We start from the raw sequence: 27,555 nt of genomic DNA, 5'->3' as shown, positions 1-27,555 counted from the left end.
TGGTTTTTTTTAGGGACTGCTATTAAAATGGCTAAAAGAATCGAAATTACAATAAAAGAAGTAATCCAATTGTGGCAGTTGTTCGATGGGTTCAGCTTATCCATATATTATTTCGTGGTTCAGATGTAGGTTGATTAGGACTACTTTCTAAACTTCATAAGCAGATCAAGGTAAGTTCAAGGCTGTAAAGGAGTTTTATAAAACTTGTTTTCGCTTTGGCTATTCTTTGTCGCTTCTCCACGCTTTCTAAAGTTATTGTACAGGAATCACCCACCATATAGTTCTGATCTGGCCCCTTCCGGGAAATTAGGAATGGGAATTTGAATGAATTTCAACAGATTTGTACATAAATTTAAGTAATTCCCTTTAGAGAATTGTTCTATATAATAATATTGTATAATAATATAAAAATTTGGATGAAGACCGATTAATTACTTTTCAAAACGTACCAATTTAATGCAATCAACCTATATTTAGTTTCTCCTTCATCTTGATAAGTTTTTGAGAACAAATCTTGAAGTATCTGGATTTGAGTGGGTTGTATATTGGTTTTTTTTAGGGACTGCTATTAAAATGGCTAAAAGAATCGAAATTACAATAAAAGAAGTAATCCAATTGTGGCAGTTGTTCGATGGGTTCAGCTAATCCATATATTATTTCGTGGTTCAGATGTAGGTTGATTAGGACTACTTTCTAAACTTCATAAGCAGATCAAGGTAAGTTCAAGGCTGTAAAGGAGTTTTATAAAACTTGTTTTCGCTTTGGCTATTCTTTGTCGCTTCTCCACGCTTTCTAAAGTTATTGTACAGGAATCACCCACCATATAGTTCTGATCTGGCCCCTTCCGGGAAATTATGAATGGGAATTTGAATGAATTTCAACAGATTTGTACATAAATTTAAGTAATTCCCTTTAGAGAATTGTTCTATATAATATTATTGTATAATAATATAAAAATTTGGATGAAGACCCATTAATTACTTTTCAAAACGTATCAATTTAATGCAATCAACCTATATTTAGTTTCTCCTTCATCTCCATAAGTTTTTGAGAACAAATCTTGAAGTATCTGGATTTGAGTGGGTTGTATATTGGTTTTTTTTAGGGACTGCTATTAAAATGGCTAAAAGAATCGAAATTACAATAAAAGAAGTAATCCAATTGTGGCAGTTGTTCGATGGGTTCAGCTTATCCATATATTATTTCGTGGTTCAGATGTAGGTTGATTAGGACTACTTTCTAAACTTCATAAGCAGATCAAGGTAAGTTCAAGGCTGTAAAGGAGTTTTATAAAACTTGTTTTCGCTTTGGCTATTCTTTGTCGCTTCTCCACGCTTTCTAAAGTTATTGTACAGGAATCACCCACCGTATAGTTCTGATCTGGCCCCTTCCGGGAAATTAGGAATGGGAATTTGAATGAATTTCAACAGATTTGTACATAAATTTAAGTAATTCCCTTTAGAGAATTGTTCTATATAATAATATTGTATAATAATATAAAAATTTGGATGAAGACCCATTAATTACTTTTCAAAACGTATCAATTTAATGCAATCAACCTATATTTAGTTTCTCCTTCATCTCCATAAGTTTTTGAGAACAAATCTTGAAGTATCTGGATTTGAGTGGGTTGTATATTGGTTTTTTTTAGGGACTGCTATTAAAATGGCTAAAAGAATCGAAATTACAATAAAAGAAGTAATCCAATTGTGGCAGTTGTTCGATGGGTTCAGCTTATCCATATATTATTTCGTGGTTCAGATGTAGGTTGATTAGGACTACTTTCTAAACTTCATAAGCAGATCAAGGTAAGTTCAAGGCTGTAAAGGAGTTTTATAAAACTTGTTTTCGCTTTGGCTATTCTTTGTCGCTTCTCCACGCTTTCTAAAGTTATTGTACAGGAATCACCCACCATATAGTTCTGATCTGGCCCCTTCCGGGAAATTAGGAATGGGAATTTGAATGAATTTCAACAGATTTGTACATAAATTTAAGTAATTGCCTTTAGAGAATTGTTCTATATAATATTATTGTATAATAATATAAAAATTTGGATGAAGACCGATTAATTACTTTTCAAAACGTATCAATTTAATGCAATCAACCTATATTTAGTTTCTCCTTCATCTCCATAAGTTTTTGAGAACAAATCTTGAAGTATCTGGATTTGAGTGGGTTGTATATTGGTTTTTTTAGGGACTGCTATTAAAATGGCTAAAAGAATCGAAATTACAATAAAAGAAGTAATCCAATTGTGGCAGTTGATCGATGGGTTCAGCTTATCCATATATTATTTCGTGGTTCAGATGTAGGTTGATTAGGACTACTTTCTAAACTTCATAAGCAGATCAAGGTAAGTTCAAGGCTGTAAAGGAGTTTTATAAAACTTGTTTTCGCTTTTGCTATTCTTTGTCGCTTCTCCACGCTTTCTAAAGTTATTGTACAGGAATCACCCACCATATAGTTCTGATCTGGCCCCTTCCGGGAAATTAGGAATGGGAATTTGAATGAATTTCAACAGATTTGTACATAAATTTAAGTAATTCCCTTTAGAGAATTGTTCTATATAATATTATTGTATAATAATATAAAAATTTGGAGGAAGACCGATTAATTACTTTTCAAAACGTACCAATTTAATGCAATCAACCTATATTTAGTTTCTCCTTCATCTTGATAAGTTTTTGAGAACAAATCTTGAAGTATCTGGATTTGAGTGGGTTGTATATTGGTTTTTTTTAGGGACTGCTATTAAAATGGCTAAAAGAATCGAAATTACAATAAAAGAAGTAATCCAATTGTGGCAGTTGTTCGATGGGTTCAGCTTATCCATATATTATTTCGTGGTTCAGATGTAGGTTGATTAGGTCTACTTTCTAAACTTCATAAGCAGATCAAGGTAAGTTCAAGTCTGTAAAGGAGTTTTATAAAACTTGTTTTCGCTTTGGCTCTTCTTTGTCGCTTCTCCACGCTTTCTAAAGTTATTGTACAGGAATCACCCACCATATAGTTCTGATCTGGCCCCTTCCGGGAAATTAGGAATGGGAATTTGAATGAATTTCAACAGATTTGTACATAAATTTAAGTAATTCCCTTTAGAGAATTGTTCTATATAATATTATTGTATAATAATATAAAAATTTGGATGAAGACCGATTAATTACTTTTCAAAACGTACCAATTTAATGCAATCAACCTATATTTAGTTTTTCCTTCATCTCCATAAGTTTTTGAGAACAAATCTTGAAGTATCTGGATTTGAGTGGGTTGTATATTGGTTTTTTTTAGGGACTGCTATTAAAATGGCTAAAAGAATCGAAATTACAATAAAAGAAGTAATCCAATTGTGGCAGTTGTTCGATGGGTTCAGCTTATCCATATATTATTTCGTGGTTCAGATGTAGGTTGATTAGGGCTACTTTCTAAACTTTTTTAGTTTTTCAAAATAAGAATTTTGATAAAACAAATCAATTCCTCCCTTTAAAACTAATAATAATTAATTCGCAAATCAATGTAATCAACATATATGCGATCCATGTTTAGGAAATCATGGAAATATTGTTTATTGCTATTTGAATATTGATCTCCCGAACAAATTCGGATAAAACGATAATCCATCCATTCCTGACTGACCAATACCTGGCCCAGGAAGTTTCAGTGAAATTGCGCCGTTTCTGGAGACTTTAGTTCGCGCGACGTAGTTTAATTTTTTGTTGTATAAAGTTTTGTGTTTAGGGCACACACGTATTCGCTCCGAGTGTGACTGCGGCGCCACAGTGAATATGAACTACGGGAGGCTGTCAGAGCATGTTTTATTACGTTTTTCAATAGTAAACAGAAAAATTTTGGAAAAAAAGTATGATAAATAGTAATAAATTACTCGTCAAAAATAAATGTGACAATTTAATACTTACTACAATTTTATAATTATCTTGAACAAGCCAAAAACACAAGTAAGTATAATGATGAAATATATAACAGAATGCAGCAAACATATATGAGGTTAAGCTGCTTTAAACTGGTTTTTCAATGGGATGAGGAAATATTTACTGAATTAATTGATTTTTTCATTATTTTCAGTTAAACCAAAGAAATGGATATTATTATAAAAACAGGATTTCAGCCATCAAATAAAATTTCAACCAGAAACTATGACCAAGGGTAAAAATGTTGTTCTTGCTGGACATGTGAGAGAAACTGAGGAACATCGACGAAACTTTGACAGCTTTTTAATAAAGTCTCTGATAATTTAGATACTAGTAACAAAGAAGATGAAAGTACATCTGAAAAACGAAGCTATACTGGAAATGATCTTGCAAATATTTTAATATAATATTTTATTTTATATGATGTATAATGGTGTAAAAGTCAATACAGTATTTTTATAATTAGTTACTGAAAAAACAATATTTATTAAGTAACTAAAAACTAAAAAGTGTTATTTTGTGTTTCAATAATGTCTATTTAAAAGAATTTTATTATTCGTTACTAATTTGTTAGTTATCAACAAGTTTAAAAGAATATAACTGTTTATTACAACAAGTTTAATTATTAATTTTATTAAAAGCGTACAATAAATTTAAAATGTCTTACAAATTTTCGTTTGTGTTATCACAAGTACTTAATGAACAATTTTCATGAGTAATAAAATATTTTTCATCCCTCATTTTCAGGATCTTATTATCAGAAATAATTGGAGGCTGTAAATTTACCCAAACACAACAAATATGCAAAATATCGTCAATGCAGTGCAACATATGTTGTGGAATAATTCTTTTAACGTGAATCCTAACCCTTGCAACACTGTATGTCTGTTGAGTTGAAAATTCACTTTTCTTCTCTAGAAAACGTGGCATAACCATTTGCACTTTCTTCCCACTTGCGTCAATCACTGTTCTAATTTCCGGAAAACCTTTGTCAGCCAAAACAATGTCATCCAACAACCCTGATTCTATTGTAAGCTGAGAATCTGATTTCCGGCAGAAGATTCATTTATTTTGCGAGACCTGTAAACTGGAGGAAATATTGTTGGAATGTAGCTAGGACTCAACTCCTCATCTGATTTTTTACCTCCAATAAAATGATCACTACAAATATAATCATTTGCCTTGTGAATCCACGGTGATCTATCAACGTTAAACATTATATTTTTTATTAATTTTATCACAGTATTAATTAAACTGTTGCCAAAATAAAAAAATTTTTCACTGTAATTAATTTTTCTTTTAATCATTACATTTTTATAATATTAAAATTTATTCATTTATAAATTTTAGTTTTACTTTTTTATAACAGAATTCTAGAAAAATGATTGACTTCTACTAAACTTAACAATTTTACAAAGATCTACAATACTAATAAGGTTATGATACTACTTACTTAAACCTTTTAATTGCAGCTATCCACCGATTCCGTTGATTTATTTTTCATGTAGCGGTTGGAAATTTATAAAATTTGCTAGTATTTTTACAATTCACTACACAACAACTCTGGCAACCCATTTTTATTTAATTTATTATAATTAAAACAAACAAAAAATTTTAACGTGGATTTGTTTATAATTTCGGTTATAATAGCCTCCCGTAATGCTCAAAGTGACCACTGCGAACGCTTCAGTCGATTTAATTTCCCCTACCACGCCTTCCCTCACAGCGAATATATATTTTGCATTGCAATATTCTCAGTTGAAGTGGTATAATCATTTGTGTATTTTGTTGTCAACATATATACGGGAAAAATAGAAATTTCAAGAGAAGTGAATTTGTAGAAATAAATTTTTTCTTGCTCCGACTCTGCTGACTTCAATAAATCTACGCAGTGTGTATATGTATATACATATATATATATATATATATATATATATATATATATATATATATATATATATATATATATACGTTAAGAGGAAGTACACGAACCTTTGTATATATTATTTTATCCCATCACTAACTCTTCTGACACCGATTTTGTGAAATAAACATAAATACGGTTTCCAGGTCGGCGGATACCAAAAAAAACACACAATCTAATTATTAGGAAGTTGTTGTATATCCAGGATATCACACTTCTGTGAAACAGGTGTAGGTACGAAAATAATTTAAATTTTTGTTATAAAACAGTGAATAATTTCAACACTTTCGTAGATATTGTACAGACACATATAAAAACGCAGTAAGGACTTTCAATTCGACGAATTTCTTGCAAACAAAACGTTGAAATATAAGAATTTAAGGAGACAACTTGGAAAACCTTTGAAACCGATAACAATTTTTTGACAATTATTCTGTTAGTTTTTTATTTATTTAAACGTGTATATAAAAACTTTTATTAGAGATAGTTGCACTAAAATTGTAATTTTGATCTAAGTTTTCGATTCCTTTTTACTTAAGATAACAATAAAAACTATTTTTTCGTTTTGATTCCATTTAATCAATCCTCAAGTAAATCCAAATATCTCCACAATTTTTTTGGTAGATTTAACATTCTTATTCCATCAGGAAGTTGGTAGTTCTTCCAAAGTATGTCTCTTACTACGCACCTAAAAACATATCTTGTAGTTCCAGTCGATTTTTATTATAATAGGGAAGAAAAAAGTACTGAATTGATTTTCTCTGAGATATTCAAACATATTTTAGCATACCATACATTATTGTATTCTCAACTCTACTCTTTATTAGAGGTGATTCACAAATAAAAACTTTTCAAATATTATGAGTTATTCACTCCATTGATAGTTTAATTTAAGTTCAAGTGATCAATTATACTTAAACAGCTGTTTAACTACGAGGCATATTTTTTAAGTAAGCACCGTTTTGCGATTCCGCCGCCTCAACCCCAAGGTCGGAGTTCCGCACCTGCGCGCTGGTTACCTACATCTCTTGTCCACGCACTGACACTATTACAGTCTGATTCTTCATTGTGTACGTTGTTTACTGAGTGTTTAAGATGCCTCCGATAATCGTGAGGTCCGCCGATTGTGAAGTATACGATTTCTTAGTGCTAAAGGCGTAAAACCGATCAATATTCATCGTGAGATTTGTGAAGTTTACGGACAAAACATTATGAGTGATGGAATGGTAAGGAATTGGGTGTGTGCTGGGTATCGTTTTGCTGCATGTGGCTAATCGGACCAAAGATCTCATCAAATCTTTTCAATGGGAAACTCTAGATCATCCTCCCCACAGCCCTGATCTGGCGCCCAGCGACTACCATTTGTTCCTGCACTTGAAGAAACACCTGGGCGGTCAGCATCTTCAAGACGATAACGAAGAAGTCAAAACAGTTATGATACAGTGGTTAACAACTAAGGGGGCAGAATTTTATGAGGAGGGTATTCAAAAACTGGTGCCACGTTATGACAAGCGCCTCAATATTCAGGGAAATTATGTAGAAAAGTAGATTAAGGTACAGGCTTTTATGTAACAATAAAATTGTTGCGATATGTTTGCACTTCTTTTTTCAATTCCGGTACTTACTTAAAAAATTGGAAAATATTCAATTAGAAACATCTCGTACATAAAAAAATTTCCTATCGATAAAAAATTACGATTTTATTGAAAACTATATTGGTAAACTGAACGAAATATTCACATCATCGTAATTAATAAAGGTATTAGGTGATATATGGATCAATTTTTTTTATAAAGAACCTAAATACGTACCTACAAAGATGCTTTAGCTCGGGCGGAATAAGACTGCACCTTTGAGGTGGTAAAATACCGTCTTCGATCAAATCTGCATATCTTTCATATATTCCTACAAGCAATATTTTATCACTGTAATGATCATTATCAATCCTGATACAATCTATGGCTCGTAAGAGAAGTTGCAAACAAGATACTAAGTTGTAAGGATAGACGTGATTAAATTCCAACAAACGATTCATAACGTGTTCTAAAACTGTTATATCTTCATTTTGTGTATAAACTTGGGCTCCAAATCGTAGAAAAATCAATAGTTTATCTGGTAAGCCCAATTGTACACAAACCTAAAATTAATATGATGTATGAATAAATTATTTGTATTAAATTACATACCTTCAATGCAGACGCTTTACCACAACTCAATATAGGTAAATCGATAAACCTAAACGTTGTCATTTGATTACCACTGTTCAAATTGAATTCAAGTTTGGATTTATTCGCTTTATCTAGGAAATAAACAACGGCTCTCAGATTTTCCTCTTCACTATCAAAATCGCTTTTCCAACCGGCTATATAATGAGGCGCTTTATTTCCAAATATAGCTCCGATTAGAATTCTTTCAAACGTTGTTTCACATTTATAAATTTCTTTTAATAATAAACCAATCTGCAAGAAAAATTGTGCATATGTTATTACTGACGTATAGTAAGAAAATACTGCGTTACACTTTGATGACAATGCATATTTGAGTCATATAAAGTGAGGCCTCTAGAATAGGGATTCCCAAATTGGTCGATGTCCAGGAAGTCGACATAATCGCAAACTGACGAGGTCTAACTTACTCCACACTGAAGGTTTTCAACAATTTTCGATTCTCTAATGTATTACAACAAGGTTGATGTTACCGGCCTTGGAGGATTAATTTATCATTTATTAACAAAATTTAAATATAGAAGAATATCCAGAAGATTTGCCAAGAAATACTTCACGAGTATTTTACGAAAATATTTGAGAGGATGTCAAGGTAATATTGCAAGAAGAGAATAAGTTAGCCATACGCCATAGAAACGAGGGCAGAGACTGCAACTACTAAGCGGATTCTTAGAACGACCGAGATGAAGACATTACGCTCAATCACAGGGAAAACACTAAGAGACAGAATAAGCATCAATGAAATTAGAAGAATGTGTGACGTTCCGGATATAGTGAGATGGGCCAGAACTAGAAGAAGAGCATGGAAAGATCATGTCAATAGAATGGACGACGATCGACTGGCGAAAATCGCAAAGGAAGAGAGACCCAATACAAGTAGACCGCCTGGAAGACCACCAAAGCGCTAGTATGAGAGCTGGTCCTCGGAGTCACAACTTGGGCTGCCTCTTTGAAAACACAAGACATAGTCTTAAAATAAGAAGAAGAAGAAGAAGAAGAAGAAGAATAAGTTAGCCCTTCAAGTCGATCTACGCTTATTTTATTTAAAATTGAATTGCTCACAAGTAATTAGAATATAGTATTCAAATTACTCAATTAGTTTGAATGTAATAAGCAGAAAATCAGAACTACAGTATGTTTTTGATTCGATTAATGACAAAAATAACTAATAAGATGCCTACAATCGATGTCCTACTATAGATTATACTTTATTACAATAAATAATAATAAAACAATTGAATCTCTTAGTTTATATTTACCGTTTCAGCATCTTTAATTTGCCACACATAACACAGTTTGATAGCCACATATAATATATTATGATATTTTCCCATAATACAAACTTTTCCGTTGTTATCTTTCTGCTCGTCGTGATATTTGATAATTGTTTTTATTGCTTCTACTGCACTCCCATCTTCATCTATTTCCACTATAAAAGAAATGAGTTCAAAACTTCCTATTATAATAATCCAATCACAAAAGTATGATAGTAACCACCTTTTTCAAAGGTTGGAAAACGTCTTGGCATCGCAATGAATTGCTTCGAAATAGCTTCAAGTTCAAAAGTAAGCGTGACAATGAAAAAATCTCAAATTTTTTTGAAGAGCTGAAAAACCTGGAAAGCAGTTTAAACCAAGATGTGTTTCGCATTGGACGATTATTTTGAAAGTTGCTGAGTTCCCTTGCTACAATCTGTTGCTTAATTCGGCCTCCATAATTTTTGGAGAAATTAGTTACCTCTTACCTGAAACCTTTTGTGGTATCAGATACAGAATAATATAGAAAACACTGGAAAAGAAGATAGACAGGGATAAAATCTGTTACTGGAACAACCTACAGGAATTGGAACAGGTAAAGTTACTCCTGAGAAACTATAACTGGATCAGCAATAATCTACGAATACTAATAAGAGACTTGTTGGAGTAATGATGCCTTAAAGGACACCTGAAATCGGTAGGTTTATGAAATAGAAGACGAATATATCTGGCTACGAAAGCCATCCCATCTTTTGAACTTCCTAAGAGTGGGATTAATAGATTGGTTGTAAACATTGAGTGCCACAACAAGAAAAAGAAAAATAATAGATCCTTTGGTCGATGCAAACGATTTTTAAATACTTTAGAAATAATTATAACGAAAATAATCTGAATGAATATTTTAATTTTAGAATAAATCCTTAATTACCTTCCGATAGACCTTGTATTAAAACACTGATATAATCAACGACATCTTGACGTCTCCTCCTGTCATGCAAACTATTTCTTGGTATATTTTTTAAATAACAATCCAAATAACAGCGTACAAAACCATCCATATTTCTGTTTCAATTTCAATACATTTTCAGTATTTAAAAGATTTTGTATACAATAGTTCAGAAGCCAAAGCTCAGATGATATTGTCAATTCCGTCGTCTAGGTATCTAATAGTTTTTTCATCAACAATCATCTTATGATTGAAGTTCTATCCAATCTTACGAATCCTATTAGATTATGTGAGTATTATAATTGAAGTACTCTATTCCACTAGTGAAATAATGGAAGATAGCGGGTTTTCCAATAAGAGGTGTTATTTTGATATTCATAGAAAAATGCCATTTTTTGAGATAAATGATCGGATGTTTATTTCATTATAAAGAGGAAGGTATGCCGTTAATAATGGAACACAACATCAGCCAAATGGCCGCCACGACTGCGCTTACAGGACCATATCCTTTTCATGAAATTTTCCGTAACCAAATTGCAAAGCGGCTGCCCTATGTCCTCGATAGCCTCACGAATTTCATCTTTGAGGTCTTGAATTGATGCTGGACTGTTGTCGTAGACCTTATCTTTCACGAGGCCCCAAAGGAAAAAGTCGCAAGGAGTTAAATCACAAGATCTCGGTGGCCAATTGTGATCACCTCTTCGAGAGATAACACGGTCTGGAAATTTTTCCCGTAAAAGATCGATGGTTTCGCTGCTTGTGTGGCACGTAGCGCCGTCTTGTTGAAAGTAAACGTTGTCCAAATCAATACCATCCAATTACGGCCATAAAAAATCATTAATCATCTCTCGATAGCGCAATCCATTCACCGTAACTGTTGCTCCAGCCTCATTTTCGAAAAAGTAAGGTCCAATGACACCGCCAAACCATAAACCGCACCAAACAGTCACGCGTTGAGGATGGAGAAGATCAATAATAACTCTTGGGTTTTCCGAGCCCCAGATTCGACAATTTTGTTTATTGACGTAACCACCAAGGTGGAAATGGGCCTCATCAGTTAAGATGATTTTTTGTGTTAACTGAACTTTATAGGCATTAGGACCCAAGTCTTTACGCAAAATACGGTGTAATGACGTTTGTGGAATGGCTAATTCCGAAGAACAACGAGGAATGGACAAACCTGTGTTTTCTTCAACACTTTATGCTACAGCAGCAATATTCTCAGTTGTTCTTGAGCGACGTGCACGGGTTTTATTCTTCACATCACTAACTTGTCCCAACAGCTCAAATTTTTCCACCAATTTCTGTATTGCGGTCCGAGAAGGTGCTTCACGTCGACCCAAAAATGTTTTAGTTTTACGAACCGTCTCTGCCAAACTTTCACCATTATTATAGTGAATTTTAAAAATTTCAATGCGTTGTTGAAGCGTGTATCGTTCCGTTTTCATTAATGGCGTAGTCTCTACTTGTCAAATGTCAAAAAATGACAGCTTCAAAAGTGACATTTACCGAAATAGCGGGCTGTTCAAAATAACACGTCTTATTGGAAAACCCTTTATAATCATAAATCAATTAAACTTTAATTACTTATTACTAATGTTTATATTAATAGATATTTTGGTATTTGTTTTATCATATTTCACATCGTTTCCATTGATAACAAGCTTGTGGTTATTATCAATTTCTTCTTTTAGATAAACGGGCATTTTTTTCCTTTTTACAAGTGCCTCATACCACGATTCCTGTTGAACGTCCAATCTTTCAGGATATCGGAATTTAATTGGAAATTTCACTAAAGAAATAAGATTGATAAGAAGCAAAGTGTCTTCTTTCTTCTTCTTCTTTTTGCTACAGTCGAGCTTCTCCACTCAACGACCAGTAGAAGGAGTTGGGAAGTGTCATCATTTTTTTTAAATCAAATTTGTTTGATTCTGATTTTTAAAGAATCTGTTTGCGAATAGAACATGATGGGATCATCCAAGTACCAAAGTGAGAAAAAAATTATACTATAAATGAAAATTGCATCTTAGTTTTTAATGCAACTTAATAAAGAGTAAAAAAATGGTTAGACTTCGCACTATAAATTTTTCGCGGATAATTGGTTTGAGATTTTTTCAGGCTTCCTATTATTAGGTTATCTACAAATCAGGTGGATTGTGAATTAGAAATCAATATTTAAACTAGTTCTATATTAAGTTACTCCATTCCATTTTTTCATTCAATTCAGAAACCAATAACTAAGGGATGAAGATGGTTCGTCCTTCTCGTCGCTAACTAAAATATTGAAGAGAGAGTGGTATTTAAATGAAATTGTACTATTGGACGAGGGAGAAATAGCAGCTATCACCCTCTACTTCAATCAGAATAGAGTTAAGAGAAATAGAGAGTGTCGCATTGCTCTACATTTTTTTAATTTGTATCTTATGTAAAATCGTTTTCCTCGAAATTATTTTCAAAATAGAAAACACCATCCGGCTCAACTTAATTCGGTCATTAACACACGATTCTCTTGGACGAAACTATTTAACCATCACAGAACAACGTTTCGAAATAAACATTGAATCAGAATAGTTACCACAAACCACTATTATCATTATCATATTTTGGAAAAATATTTTCTCCAAGTTAATCATCTTGTACTATAATTATCATTGGTCTGTTTCATGAAGATTTATGAATTTAGTTTAGTTCCAACATATTATTTTGTGATTTATTATAACATCTAATGAGTGAAAGAAACGTGATTCATGTGTCCTTTACGTTTTCCAAATATAAAGGTACTTTCGCAGCTGGTACTTGTTTCCCAAGTTATGGCTCTTTTATAGGTAAATAGTAATATGAATCGTACTAAGTGCACGGGAACACCTTTCTTTAATTTTTAAGAGATTCACGGGAGGCGACACGTGCCGGATATACAGGATACTTCAACATTATTACAAATAATAACTTTTTATTCAAATTGTACAGCATATTCAGATATGTTTATAAAAAGATATTGCAGTACTAAATGCTGCTACTAAATACATTTTATTATTTTAATAAAAAGTATAATGGGTTGTTGTTACAATGTAGAAAGTTGTTAACATGCCTATTGACCTCTCTAATCATAAATCGTTGGTTTATACGTATGAAATTGTTTACATTTCATACAATTTCTATTTTTGAGGATGACACTTTTTCTGTTTGAAATCGCTTATACCACTAGTAATCTTCAGAGGTACTACGTTATCAACATACAGAAATTTTAACATTCCGTGTTACTTTTTACAACTTAAAACAAAACTTAATGCATTGTTCAAGTACCACTAAGGCTGGTTCTAGAATATGTCACTTGTCAGCTTCGTATATCTGTTGTCATTGGTCAGTTGTCAATCGATCGCAGAGTCCTCTGCAATTCCCTAGCGACTCGCGCATGTCTTAACCTAAGTGAAATAGTGTGTGACAGTGAATAATGAACTAAGTACTGTAAAATATTAACGTTAGTTGGAGTTGGACAACGTCTTACGACAGTAACAGACCGTGACCACAAACGACAACGTGAAAGAACACGACATAAGACACCAAAAACGACTAATTGTAGAACTAGTTTAAAGTTGCTATAGAAACAGTTTGACTAATTAGTAGAAGCTCAATATATGAGTATTGAAATAGATGTAAGATAATTAAATGCAACTATTGTTCATTTTTGACTGCGTTCAATATTCTAAAATAGTTATTCGATGTATCATTTTCCTCCCAATCACTTTTATTAATAATCAGAATCGCCGATATTCCATCTGATGTTATCAGAAAACGATTTGACATTACATCTCAAGCGGCTATTCTCTTTAGCAAAAGTAAATGGCAAATCATCCAGGTGTTCGATTCTGATTTCCATTGTTAGGTCTTTATTCTGATTTTTCCAAAAGAATCAACAGTACACTACATTCAGAGCTCTAATGGGCAGGTTCAGCAATGCACCGATGCCTCAAAGTACTTTTGACCGAGGCCCAATTCTTCTTTTATAATTTTTGAACCACGAAAACATGAAAAATGTTCCTTTGGAGGCAATAAAAACAGGCAAAGGAATATAGAATGGTGCATAGTCGTACAAGATCGTTTGGACGCTAATCCTTTCAGCTGTTGTGTACAGTCAATGTCTATAAAGATCGAGGTAGATCGAAACGTTAAATTTTTATCTATGATTTTAAATAAAAAGAGATGTAAAATCAAGAAAAATAATCACGAATATTATCACATATATAAATGAAATTTCACATCCACAAAACAACATTGATTTTGAATCGATTATTTCCCCAAATGTAGAAAGCGAAGATCATTTCAACTCAATGTGAATTTTTTTTCCTTTCTTGTGAATGTATGATGAAATAAGATATGCATTTGTTCGTTCGAAACATTTTATATCAGATATCTTCATAACTTTTAGTCTTTATATTTGTCCTATTTTATTTATCGCAATCCTGGGTTTATATAATCAAAACTGTATGTTTATAAATAGACGTTCTTTACACCACTAGTACCTTTTGAGGTTATGCCTATGTCAGTATTTTACAATGTTACGAACTCGTCCCCGAAATGGGCCGTGAAACCGGACCTGTTCGATTATTATGAAAGTCTAAAATTTGGCAAAAGCGGGATTCGTTTGAGGTTTTCTTTTGACCTAATTTATCGAGAGGTGTTTCTGTTTATTTGTTTTCTTTGTTTATTTTCTAGAATTTGTGAGAAATACGTTTTGGGTGTATAAACGAGTTTGTTTGACATGTCAATTTAAATTAATTATATAAGTTGGTTAAGTCTAATTTACGTGTTTAAATGAATTGAGTACGCAGAAGACAGTTCTTATAAATTCACTCCACGTAATAAATAGTATAATAAACAATAAGAACATTACAATATTCCACATTTCAATATGGAATTTTTGAAGTAACCCGCGTATATCAATAAAGATTATTTTAATAGGTTAGGATCCAAGTAAGAGTGCTTTTTTTTAAATACACACGCGTACAAACAGCTGTTACATCGGGATTGCTGTGTGGCGGTCGCGATAGTTCTGTCTTGGTGTCGAATGGCAAGTGGTACAACGAACAACACATGCTGCACATATGAATCAGTGTAATGGCTCATCTACATAGATTCCCGACGAATCATCATCAAGGTGTTTTATAAAAATAAAACGGAAATACTCGGGGAATAATGGTTCGAGATATTTTTGGGTTAAGAGGGTGATCATAAAATTACATTTGTGTATTACAGTACTGTAGTATTGTTGAAAATATTATTAATATAATAACATAATATTTTATGAGTTTTCTTACAATAAGGCCCAATTTTACAAGTTTAAGCCCTCAAAAGTTTAAACTACAGATATCGACTTTTCACGTTTTATGACAGCTACGGTTTAAAACGTTACCAGCGGTCTGGGGGTAGTTTAAACTTAAGTTTAACGTGAAATTAGGATTCTAACCTAACTTTTCGAAATTGTTCACATTTTTTCAATATTATAAGGGATTTTGGTAAAATGATTTGAGATTTACACTTTATATTTGATGAACATTAACGACGATGCGCAGAGAAATCAAAAAGTTGTTCGTTCTAGAGCAAATCTTGTCCCACTTATTTTTTGAATTTGTTTTACATTTCTTCGTGTTTCTTCAAAAGGTTAAAAAAAATACTACTTCATTGTCAGAGAAATTCCAATTACAAATTATTTTTTGTTCACACAACTTTCTCAACTAATTCAACTTTGAAACAAATATCAGAAAAGTTTTGGTTATATTTCTGCGTTAGTAACAACTGGCAGAAAAATGTCTCCTTAACTGTGACCTGTATCTACTACCACCAGTTCCAACAAAAAAGGTATATAAGAGTTTTATTGGCCACTAGAATGGGATTTCAACACACAGTACATTACTTCCAAAACGCTGAATATCAAAGCTCCGGACCGATTCGTTCGTATTGTAATTTCTAGCTTCTGTATTCGACACTAGATGGCGAAACAGTTTTTTTATTCATTGTTTCTCTACTATTAATTTTACTGATGTTATTTCAACTTCTGTTTATAAAGTATTTAATGTTTTTGATATAAAAATTTTATAAATGTGTTTTTGTGCCCTATTAAATACGATTTTATTATAATTTATGCATACCACTCCCTCTGCTTACATTATTATGTAATGCGATATGATTTCTCGTTAGCGCGATAGGTGGCGCCACTATACAACAATATAACTTTTACCACTTTTTTATTATTTTCGAAGTGCATCTTATGGATGTGTGGTTGTTTTTATTTCAAAAAAGCACTTTAAATAATATATTATTTTATTATTCAGACTAAAATTTCAAATAATATTCGCTATTTTTAATAAAACAACAAACCTAGTTCGTATTCTGGCTTTATTATTTAAAATTGAAACAACATTTCGTACTTTTTGCGAATTGATAATACAGGAACATTTGTTATTTCGTGCAACAATTAACAATTTCACATTTAATACTTAGGTTTATAATACTAAATTTAATATAGTTGTTAAAGCATATGTTCGCCATCTATACACTGGTAACAGTATTAACAATTTATAAGTATAGTTTCCTTCAAACTAGTTGATACACTTCAATGAATAAATACGATGTGGATTTTTCACGAAATATATGCAACACACAATACAAGAATTACAATCTTTTAGTTGTGAAAGTGTGATTTATTGTAGCAAAAAATCTTCTATTGACTTCGTAAATAATTAATTTATTGTTTTTTGTTATATTTAATCCGTTTGTTTTATTAATCCCCCTTGTTATTTTCAGTTCTTGTATAATCTACATATTAAAAAAATTTTAAACATCCAATTGAAGTCCTTCATTTTTTTGATGCTACGGTATGAAACTATTTTGTGGATCTCCATCATACATTGTCTCTGTTATATAGTAAAAATTATTGATTGTGTAATAGATTCCAAATGTTTAATTTTAGTTATTGAGGATTCTCACGGAATGTGCACCTCAGTAACTTATCAATAATGTTACTCATGGGGATTGTTGTTATACAATCTAAAATTAGGTTGGTATTCACCTTTTTTATTTAAGTTGTCTGTACTCACAGAACAACAAAAAGGTCAACTTGTATGTAAATCTCCGCAAAACACACAATCGTGTCATTACTGTCAATTGTCAATATGTCATTCGTCATCAATTTCTAAATTCCCGATACATTTCCTCCATATTTCGGAGCACAGTTGTCAGTACTGCTGCGAGTGGATGTGTCAAGTAGGTGTGACATCGACATGGAATAATGTTCTGGTTGTTTTAATTAATTTTATCCTGTTCCATACTAAAAATTAATTTAGATATTTACGATCCCTACTTTTATTTCATTACTATTAATAAAACTAAACAACATAGAAAGCCATTTAATGCGAATAAATAACTTTTTAAGTTCAAAAAACCATAGACAAATAAAAAAAATCCACTTGCTGATTGCATTTACCCACCGATATACCTAGGTAGGTCATAAGATATGACTACGATCAGATTGACTTCATTAGAACAACAATGAACTTGATCTGGGTTAGTTCAGAAACATTTAGATCATGATCGTGTTAACGAGATCATAGTTTTGGAAAAGTCCTATAAGTATTGATTGATTTATGACGAAGTTATAATAATTATTCTTATAATCATTGATTTTTTACTCTCCTGTAAAAGTTATTGCATTTACGTCATTGTTCGTACGGAACTTGTTTTTAATCATTATTTGCAGAAAGGAAATTACTTAGCAGAAAAAAAAATAGATTCGTTTAAAAAAACTATATTACAATTAAAATATAATTTTTTTGGAAGATCCGCGATCACAATTTGCTTATTGTTTCCAGTTGGAATCAAATCCAGCTGCAGTATCAGAATCTGAATCGTAGTTAAGCGATCTGAAGCTCTTCGTTGGAGTTTTCGGTGTACTAGGCGTGCTGCTACCTCCAGATTCAAAACCTTTTTTATATTTCTTCTTCGAAGTGTAAGCTTTTGGCGCTGCCATGACTTCCTACAACATAAATATAAATCAATGAGAAAAACGATCTCTTCAAAAATAAATGTTTTTTGATCATTTTATCAGGAAAATGTAGTTAAAGTATCCATTTAAATTACCTTATTAACATTATCTGCCGAAACCCAGCCTTTAAGTACTTTTTCGTTAACAGAATCCAAAGGAGTTACACTTCCACTACCGACTCCAAGAAAATTGCTAAAAGCTTCTGTCGTTTTCTTCACACGAACATTAAGAGATCCAATACGAAGAAACCCCAAATCTTTATCTAAAAAATATAACAACTATTATTGATAGTTGCATCGTCTGATTATGGCAAGATCAGCGATCAGCACAAAAACAACGGAAATCCGTCTAGTTGATGCTCTTATCTTCCCCATTGCAACGTACGCAGCGGAAACATGGACTTTAAACAAAGCAGATAAAAACCTTATAGAGGCTTTCGACAGATCTCCGTACTACAAGAAATTGGTCCACGTACAAGGCCGTTAACCACATCTATCTGCAGTACCTGGGACATATAACTAGAAGATCAGGAACAATGGAACAATTAATCGGGAAAGAAAGCAAACGCCCAAGAGGTAGATCTCCAACTAGATGGGTAGACTAAACAAAACCCTTGATAAATATGAGACTGCATCATGCCGAAAAGATTGCAAAAGATAGGCAAGCATTGAAACAACTGTTGAATGAAATATAAATGGTGTTACTTTATCCTTTGAGGATAATGGAAAGAGGAGGACGCCACTTTTTAAACCGTCTTTAAAATACCAAAGTATATAAACATCCACATAAATACTGACCCACACTGACATGAGAAAGAAAACAAGTGATTCAACTACAGATGATTCCAATTATCACAATAATACTTAAAACACAGTGAAGATGGAAGCAACCTTCACTGTAAGAAGAGAAGTCAAACATAACCTCAATAGAAGAATCATAATTTGAGTAAACTGATTTTGTAAGTTGTTGAGAAAACAACACTGGCAACAAATTAAATTTGAAGTGTCTACACCACAGAAAATTCGAGCTACCACTCAATATCAAGTTTTTGGTTGGTTGTACCAACATCCAGCGAAGCCGATCTCAAAGTTCCATAGATGCAAGAATGTGTTACAATATGAAATGTAAAAATAGACTTGCACGTCATGTCAATACCACCATCTAAAATTTCAAAAAATTGAATATGAAGTGACCAGTTGGTCCAAGGAATGATTCACCAGTTCAATTCAAACAGCATGTTCTAAATCTTTTCATGATTTGTAATGATTAAATAATCGTGATATTTCCTTCAAGCAGCCTTTACAGAAGCTTGCAGAAAATTTACATAACCCAAAGTGTCGCAATTTTAAGCAGCAATGTTTTATAATAAATATGGTGACAAAATAACCGTTTTCACAATGGGAATCACCCTAATAATACTTACCAAACAATCAAGTAAAAGTGAGATAATAACCTGTTGAAAAGGTTACTCACTAAATTTCATAGATTTTGAGGGATGAGTGAAGTAGTGGTGAATACGAGGTATGGCTATTAAATAACAAGACTACATAAAAAGTACTGTCAGCTATTTAGCTTGAAGCCAACCCTTCCGAATGCGATGTCTACCGTGTCTGTAGGCAAACCAGTGTAGCCGTTGTCATCATTTGTTTAGGGGGCATCTTTTTCGACAAAAATAATTGTCGTAAAAATAAAATAACGAATTGTTGTGAAATTTCTCATGAAACTTGTGAAAACTGCAACTGAAACTTATAATTTAATAAACAAGTGTATGGCGATGAATGTTTCTCGCGTCGACGTGTTTTGATGATTCACGTTCGGGTCGCCCGAACATGAAAATTTTAACATGTGAAAAGTGTGTGTAAAACTAGAATCCTCACATTTGAACAGCAAGCTTTCAATGACGCGCAGGGTCGAAAATTCAACTTTCGGTCCGTGTAGTGTATACGATTTTTCTTCATACCATTCGAAGGTACGTATTTTATTAGTAGCTACGTACCTTCGACCGAAGTGAAACTTATTAGAATGATAACGTATGACGAATCAAATCTGCATTAAAAGGACTATTTCGAACAATGGAAGTCTGTTATTTAATAGCCACACCTCGTATAGCAAGCCATAAACTACGTTTAAGTCTGAATTTTAAACAGAATTTTCTTGAACCAAGTGGTGAGGTGATGTTTCCAAAACCATTTGAATGTTATATTTAGCATTACACTTTTTCCTGCGATGTTGAATAGGTTTGATACCCTTCTTATAATAAGAATCTTCAAGCTCTTCAAAATAGCCATTAACTACCGACATCACTTCGTTATTGTTGGAAAATCTTTGACCAGCGAGCCGTTTTTCAAATCTGGGAATAGAAAATAATCCGAGGGGGTTGAATCTGGCGAATAGGGTGTTTGAGGTAGCAATTCAAACTTCAATTCATTAATTTTGGCTATTGCACTAACGGATATGTGAGCTGATAAAACAACACTTTCGTGTTAACCAAATGCGGTCGATTTTGCTTGATTTATTCGCTCAAATGTTGCAATAAGTTGATAGTTTTTCCTTCTTCAAGATAGTCCACTTTGTGGATTTTCTTTTCTGGATTAATCACCTCATTTGGTCGACCACTGCGACGCTGGTGTTCGTACGGCCTCGTTTAAACTCGTCTGCCCAATATTTTACCGTTGATAAAGGAAGAGTCTCAACCAGAGTTCTCTAGTTCAAACTAGGTTCTTCTAGGACCATCCTTGTACGCGGGTTTATAGTAAATAAGATTTAGTATATATCAATAAGACCTGAATCAATATCCACTTTCTTTAAACAATTAATTCGACATTTATAAAAATTCTTTTGTGGTATAATTTATAATATAAATAATTATTTATGGTATTTTGGGTTGACTGTTAATTTTGAATGTTGCTAGTTGCAGTTATAACTTACCAGATTGTTTTTTTCGTCCTTTTATTTCTGCAAAAAACAAAAAAAACGAATGGATTTAGTAACAATGTATTTAATTGATTATCGACCGTAACTACATGCATCTAGATGAAAATTACTATAAACTACCCATTCTCCAAATGTAATAAGGATTACAACAAGTGCCTGTGTAATATTAAACTGTACACTACTGTTGTAGGTAACCCGTAACCATGTAAAGTATACAAAAGTGGCTGCAGTAGTTTTTAAGTTACAAATAAAACTTTGAAGCAACAAATTCATCTTTGTATTTAATTTTACTGAAATTATCTTCGCTTGTTATATTAAGTAAAACTTATGAGAACATCTGTGATAACATTTTCTCTATTCGGTGATCACAAAGATTTAGAAAAGTGAAAGCTGGAAAAAACTCGCGGTTGTAGTGGGTAGGGAGTCCTGTGAAAGCTGTAACTTATGTAAGATTTCGAGTTAAAGTTATCAAATCGGATCAAGACCTTGTATTGTATTTCTTCATTTAGAAATCAAAAAATTAATAAAAACGTAATCAAAGACAAAATGTTATTCTAAGCCAAGACGAAACGAAATCGTGCGATGACCAAAAAATTAATTGAATTAAATAATGAAACATGTCAAAGGATTAAATTTAGACGATTTATTTTTGAATCAAGATTTCGTTTTTGTTTCTAAGCAATTCTGCGTTTTGTTTTAATAGTTCAATAATCGCCAAAATATTTTAAATGAAATTGATTTTTATTATATTCTTAAAATCTTTTTGATCAAAATTAAAGAATTTAGCTTATGGTTAAGAATGGAAACTACTTGCCACTTCTTCATCAGTAAGAGCGTATTTCCTATAATTGGTCATTCCAGTGAACACCCTATTTACTAATACTGTATCAAAACTCACCAACTGGTCCTTCGAGCCTTCCAAATGTGTATAACCGGCTTAAAGGACTTGAAAGTGTAATTGCTAGTAAATTGTGTGTTCAATATTAATTAATCTGTTTTTATTGATAAATATAACAACAACAAATATATCCAATACTCTCAAGTAAATACCTTTACCTATTTTTCATCACGACGTTTAGTCACTATCTAATTGATAACAAGCATTAAATACATTTCAATTCAAAATAAAATATATTTCCACCACCTAGTAAATACGAAGGAAAATCATTGTGAATGAAACTAGTATAAGCTAAGAAATAAGCGTTAAAAATGAAATGTGATGATCAGATTTGTGTATGAAATGATATAACAAATCATTTGAGAAAAATAATACAAAGTGGTAAGATGAATAAACTACCCCACAAAGGTTGGAAAAATTCGATAATCCGAACTAATTGGCTCCAGCCATAATCTAAGAGATTGAACGGCATAATGATAATAATAATCGAGTACTAGAAGTATCATACGATGAGGTTTTCGTAATACCTCTGGTGTTTCAGTTCCAATCTATGAATTACGGGTTAAGGGTGAATTAGTTTAAGTCAAATTTGATGTTCTATTCTCATGGGTTTAATTAACATGTGAATGGAAGTCCTTATTGTTAACATATGACTCAAGATATGAGCTTGATGAACATATTACTGCAATTATCCCATTAACTAACCACACATAAAGCCCAAGAACGTTTTACCATCAGGCTTTGGAGATAAAATGATTAGTTATATCGTAGATATTATTAATGTTGCAATATAATTTTTTTTTTTAACTTTTGTGGGGCAGTTTAATTTAAATAGAGTCAAATTTGTTGGGTAATAGCTTGCCAAAGCAACAGCTGGGATTTTTATAAGAAAATGGTTACTAGTTTTTATACAGTCAAAATGTGAAGTTGCTGGTTTTGAAAAATTATAAATAATACTGAAAAGAATCGTTTTTCAAAAAAAAAAACAGTACTTAATAATAATTTTCTTTCTCCATTTAACTGATACGACGATTTTGATTGTATTGTAGAAGACATCGAAAAAGTTATAGTGGTATTAAGTCAGTGACTAAGTAGATCCTCGTCTACTGCCGAACGAAGCCCCCTTAATTGCAGTACCTCCACTTTGTACTCGTAACTATCTTCAAAGACCACGATGTTGGGAAAGAAAGAAAGAAGCTTCACTGGTACATGTTTTGATCAATATTTTTCCGAGGTTTTCAATATTAGGGTGGTCCAAAGAATTGTTTTTTCGAGTCTCGTACCGAAATATGAGGTTTTATAATGTTTTGAGAGTCCATTTCAAACGGCGGTTCAAAAAAAATGTTTTAAGGGTCACTCCAAATTTTTAAAATCGTCAAGAAGCAAATTTTTTTCAATTATCTTTATGTAATAATGTACTTGTCTTTGAAACTTTGAAAAATTTACAGCGTTCCTCAAATATCAAAATTTCGACTTGAGTTTTTCAGGATATTCATCATTTTTCTTGAAAAAAATTGAATAATGTGAAACATTTGACGATTTTAGAAATTTTAAATGATATGGTGTGACCCCTAAAACATTTTTTCGACCTCCCGTTTGGAATGAGCTCTTAAAACATTATAAACCCTCATAATTCGGTACGAGACTCGTTTTTCTTGAGCCACCTTTGGACATATAAAGAAAATGGAGAAGAAATAAATAATTGGTAAAGAGTATAAAATTTTCCAAAAAGGTAGTGAAAATGACTAGCAAAAATACCTGTTTAGAAGACACAAGCTGTATCAGAAATAACAACAATTTCTTCATCAATTTATATAAAGTTTATTAATAAAAACAAAAAGAAAATCAGTACAAAATGTTACCGTATTTATCGGTATTTGTAAGTTTTTCTTGGAAAAAAACTCAAAAGAGTCGCTGAATCGTTTAATTAACAACTCAAGCACTGTTTACTACCACTACACCTACACTCACTGGTCTTTCAAGTCGTGTTTGGACTAAAAAACTAGATTATGTAATTGTGAGTGATAGTAAACAGTATGAATACCATTAACCGTTCCAGAAATTCCCATTCGATTATACACACACATAATTAAAAAATGTACCAATGAGAAATTGTTATGTTTCCTTGTGTAACAAAAAAAAATTCATTCCAAATACGCTGAACACAATGTACCATTACAGCATTCGCATTGCATTGCCTGAAGTGCGTTTTGATAACAAAGTTATCGTCTTCAGAGCACACAATTTAATTGTAATTGTTTAATGACATTTTCACTATGTTTATCATTAACAGTTCTAGAAGTTTCTATTTAAATATGATACAGAACTACAATGGTTTTTCTTTCCAAAAAAGTACTAAAGAGAAATTGTTGTTAATTCTACTTGTGTTTTCTTTCATTTTAACTATACTGAAAATACTTTGCTCTACCACTACACTAGCATTCACTTTCTACTATCTGGAGTGCGTTTTGTTAATAAAGTAAGATTTCTGAAGATGATAATTTGGTAAACTAAACGTGCGTCAGTTTGATTTGGAGTGTTGGTGTAGTGGTAGCAATAAAAATGAATATCACGAACGGTTCCAGAAATTCTAACTCATTTTGATCTACAATTCGAATTGATTTAAGGGAATTTTAATTTCAATTAATATGAAAACCATATAGAAAATGGAATACACTAAAAAAAAATTTATTACGATTAATTATTTATAAAAAGTTGACAGCAGAACAAATTTTAGTTTATATATTTACAAATTTGTGTTTTTGAAAATAGTTCGTGATAGAAAATAAAACAAAAGTTGGGGGGAATCAGAAAATGATTAGTTTCCCTATTGAAGCAAAAAATTTTTATTTTGTTTGTTCTGCTGAAATAAAATGTTCCTATTTATTTATAATTTAAAGTTGAATACAAAGGGTTTTCCTTTTTTAATTAGTTAAGCCTTGAGTAATTATTCGATACCTAGTTGCTTATTATATCTTGTTTAATTCGTGGCTTAGTGCGACTCTGTACATGGAACCTCGTCTTAGGGCCCTTTCACACCAAACGAATCCGAATCAATCAGAATCACTCCGGATCAAGTTGACTCTGATTGACCAAGATTCGGCTTCGAGCGCTCCGTTTAAATGTGAAGGGACTCTTTTCCCGCCATCAGACAGGACGAATCTGGTTCAATCAGGTTTTATTTCGAGGTCGCACTTGATTCAACCCGTCAGATTATTCGTCCGGTCAGTCTTGAATCAACAACCATACGAGATGGACGTGGAGTTATTAATTTTAAAAGTTAAAGAAAATAGTGCGATTTTTGACGCCACTGATAAAAATCACAGCAACAGAAATCTCATATATTCTGTGTGGAGGAAAATTGGCGAAGAATTAAACATTCCAGGTAAGAATTATTCAGGTTGATTCAGCTGGTGTGAAAGAGTGGAGATGACGAAACAGATTCAACTTGATTCGGGGTGATCCAGATTGATTCGTATTCGTTTGGTGTGAAAGGGGCCTTAGATATCTCGTTAACTATGAGCACTCCGTTTCTTGGACGGACAAAGCTATTTAAAGAAGAACTTTCATTTTACGCACACACTTTTATCATTTGGTAGAATTGTCAACCATAGAAACACCAAGTGTATAATCAGTATCATTTATTGTCATTTCATTGTATAAGTGCCATGTCAAGAATACAATAATCAGAAAGCATTTATTTTCGTTCCTCATCCTATATGGTCTCCATATTAATGGTGAAAAAATTCAAATATTCAAATGGTAACATTAAATGAAATTAAATGCAACTAACATAAATTAAACTAGAACGTGTTGTTTTCTACTTTAATAAAATCGACGATAGATGGTACTGAAACAGCAATGCTTGTTGGTGCAGAAATGATTTTGTTGCGAAAGCTTTTACTTCTAGATTTACCATGCCTGGACTTTTGTGTGCCATACTCACTGCGCAATGTAACACCTTGTCCTTCTTTTTGATCTTTCACGAAAAAATAATAATCCGCAGTTTTACCACTGTAATCGCGTATATTAGGATCGGCTTCTAAAATGAAAAATATGGGTCAAAGAAAAGAAGGACTTTAAACAAGTTTCAATGAGCACCTTGACGATTTATCATCGATTATCTACATCTTAAATGTTGTAATATGGAAATAAAATTGGTTTTATTATTACCTAACAATAATATGTATCGATTTTTCTAAATATTAATCGATTAATTGGTGAAGAAAAATTCCTAACAGCAGTTTAACTGTAATGTAATTTTTACTTACTATATACTTCAATAAGAAGTTTGAAGACGTCTTTGTGGCCGAATTGGGCGGAAATATGTAACGGTGTATATCCCTATGAAAAGAAAGTACAGAATATACAGAATGTCTCATTAATAATTGAACATAATTAAATACAGTACTTGAAAATTGTTTTATGCATACTTTTTACAGCGTTGGTACTATACAAACTAAATGCTTTTAGCTACAACCAGTGACGTACTAAGAAGCAAATTGTCTCTTCTCAAATTCTCTTTTCACTATAAATATATACGAGACGAGTGGAAAGTCACTTTAAGTATTCGTGAATAGTAAATATAAATTAGTGATTAGTGTATTAAAACTATAAATTAATTGTGTAGTGAGGAGTGTTTATAACTAAAGGCAGGATTCCTAAGCCACAATTGTAGTGATTGCAACGGTACGACTGCAGTCGCGCGACTACGGCTCATTGTCCTTCGCATATAATTAATTGAATTTCTCTCCAATCCAATAATATCAAATTTAATTTATATGATTTTCTGATCAAATCACTTTAGTTAAACGATAATATGTAGCCAAACTGGACTTTATTCAAACGAAAAAACCGTCTAAACTTTGAATTATCCCGTAGAAGGCGATTCTTATATAAAATATTTTGAAACTCCTTCGTTCTTGTCAATTTAGCCAACAACACATCTTCTTCCTCATCTTTTTGCAATGATGCTTTTGCAATACTACAGCTCTAGTCGCTGCAAGGGAGTGTATCTCGCGACTATAGCTGTAGCGGCCGCAGCCGTTATGTCCGCAGTCGCTACGGTCATCGATAAGAGGTAAAATGGTAAAAAATATACTGTGTGTTTGAATTTATTCCAGTCAACAGGATACGTGGCAAGTGCATAAATAAGAAAAAGATGTTTTCGACTTTTTTATCGTTAAAAATGATCGAATACTTTTTCCTGTAACAAAAGTTATATTTTTAAATTAATGATATAGACGTAAGCTTGAGAAAGTAATTAATATGAAATTTTATAATCATAAATTTTACACTCCGTTATCGTCAACATGTTTTTATTTGGCAGATACAATTAGTAGGTATCTTTACATCTATTATAATTAGTGTTGTTCGTAAACTGAAAATTCTCAAAGATCGGCGAAACG

At 32.2% G+C, this 27,555-nt stretch overlaps 2 protein-coding genes across 2 annotated transcripts; both read right to left on the bottom strand.

The window, feature by feature from the left end:
• Positions 1–6,267: 6,267 nt before the first annotated feature.
• Positions 6,268–10,394, bottom strand: LOC130445213 (uncharacterized). Its single transcript, XM_056780761.1, has 5 exons — positions 10,260–10,394; positions 9,335–9,504; positions 8,037–8,309; positions 7,662–7,987; positions 6,268–6,538 (listed from the first exon to the last, which is right to left on the bottom strand). Exons 1-5 carry the CDS (start codon positions 10,387–10,389, stop codon positions 6,430–6,432), a joined length of 1,008 nt encoding a protein of 335 aa, XP_056636739.1. The 5' UTR covers positions 10,390–10,394; the 3' UTR covers positions 6,268–6,429.
• A 7,668-nt stretch (positions 10,395–18,062) lies between these two features.
• On the bottom strand, positions 18,063–26,867 carry LOC130445876 (ankyrin repeat domain-containing protein SOWAHA-like). The gene is made up of 6 exons (XM_056781764.1): positions 26,841–26,867; positions 26,419–26,491; positions 26,094–26,189; positions 21,244–21,270; positions 18,411–18,577; positions 18,063–18,306 (listed from the first exon to the last, which is right to left on the bottom strand). Exons 1-6 carry the CDS (start codon positions 26,865–26,867, stop codon positions 18,130–18,132), a joined length of 567 nt encoding a protein of 188 aa, XP_056637742.1. The 3' UTR covers positions 18,063–18,129.
• Between the last annotated feature and the right edge of the window lie 688 nt (positions 26,868–27,555).

The sequence above is a fragment of the Diorhabda sublineata genome, chromosome 6 (assembly GCF_026230105.1).
Source record: "Diorhabda sublineata isolate icDioSubl1.1 chromosome 6, icDioSubl1.1, whole genome shotgun sequence".
Classification (NCBI taxonomy): Eukaryota; Metazoa; Arthropoda; class Insecta; order Coleoptera; family Chrysomelidae; genus Diorhabda; species Diorhabda sublineata.
The sequence above is the reverse complement of the archived record's forward strand: the minus strand, read 5'-3'. Positions and strand labels throughout refer to the sequence as shown.

Coding starts and splice junctions, on each gene's coding strand:
- LOC130445876 (XM_056781764.1), bottom strand. CDS start 26,867: ATGAGCCGTAGTCGCGCGACTGCAGTC. Junction 26,190..26,418: donor ACTTCTTATTGAAGTATATA/GTAAGTAAAAAT, acceptor TTTTCATTTTAG/AAGCCGATCCTAATATACGC. Junction 18,307..18,410: donor CGGCAGATAATGTTAATAAG/GTAATTTAAATG, acceptor TTTATGTTGTAG/GAAGTCATGGCAGCGCCAAA.
- LOC130445213 (XM_056780761.1), bottom strand. CDS start 10,389: ATGGATGGTTTTGTACGCTGTTATTTGGATTGTTATTTAAAAAATATA. Junction 7,988..8,036: donor GTAAAGCGTCTGCATTGAAG/GTATGTAATTTA, acceptor TATTAATTTTAG/GTTTGTGTACAATTGGGCTT. Junction 6,539..7,661: donor GAGCTAAAGCATCTTTGTAG/GTACGTATTTAG, acceptor ATATGTTTTTAG/GTGCGTAGTAAGAGACATAC.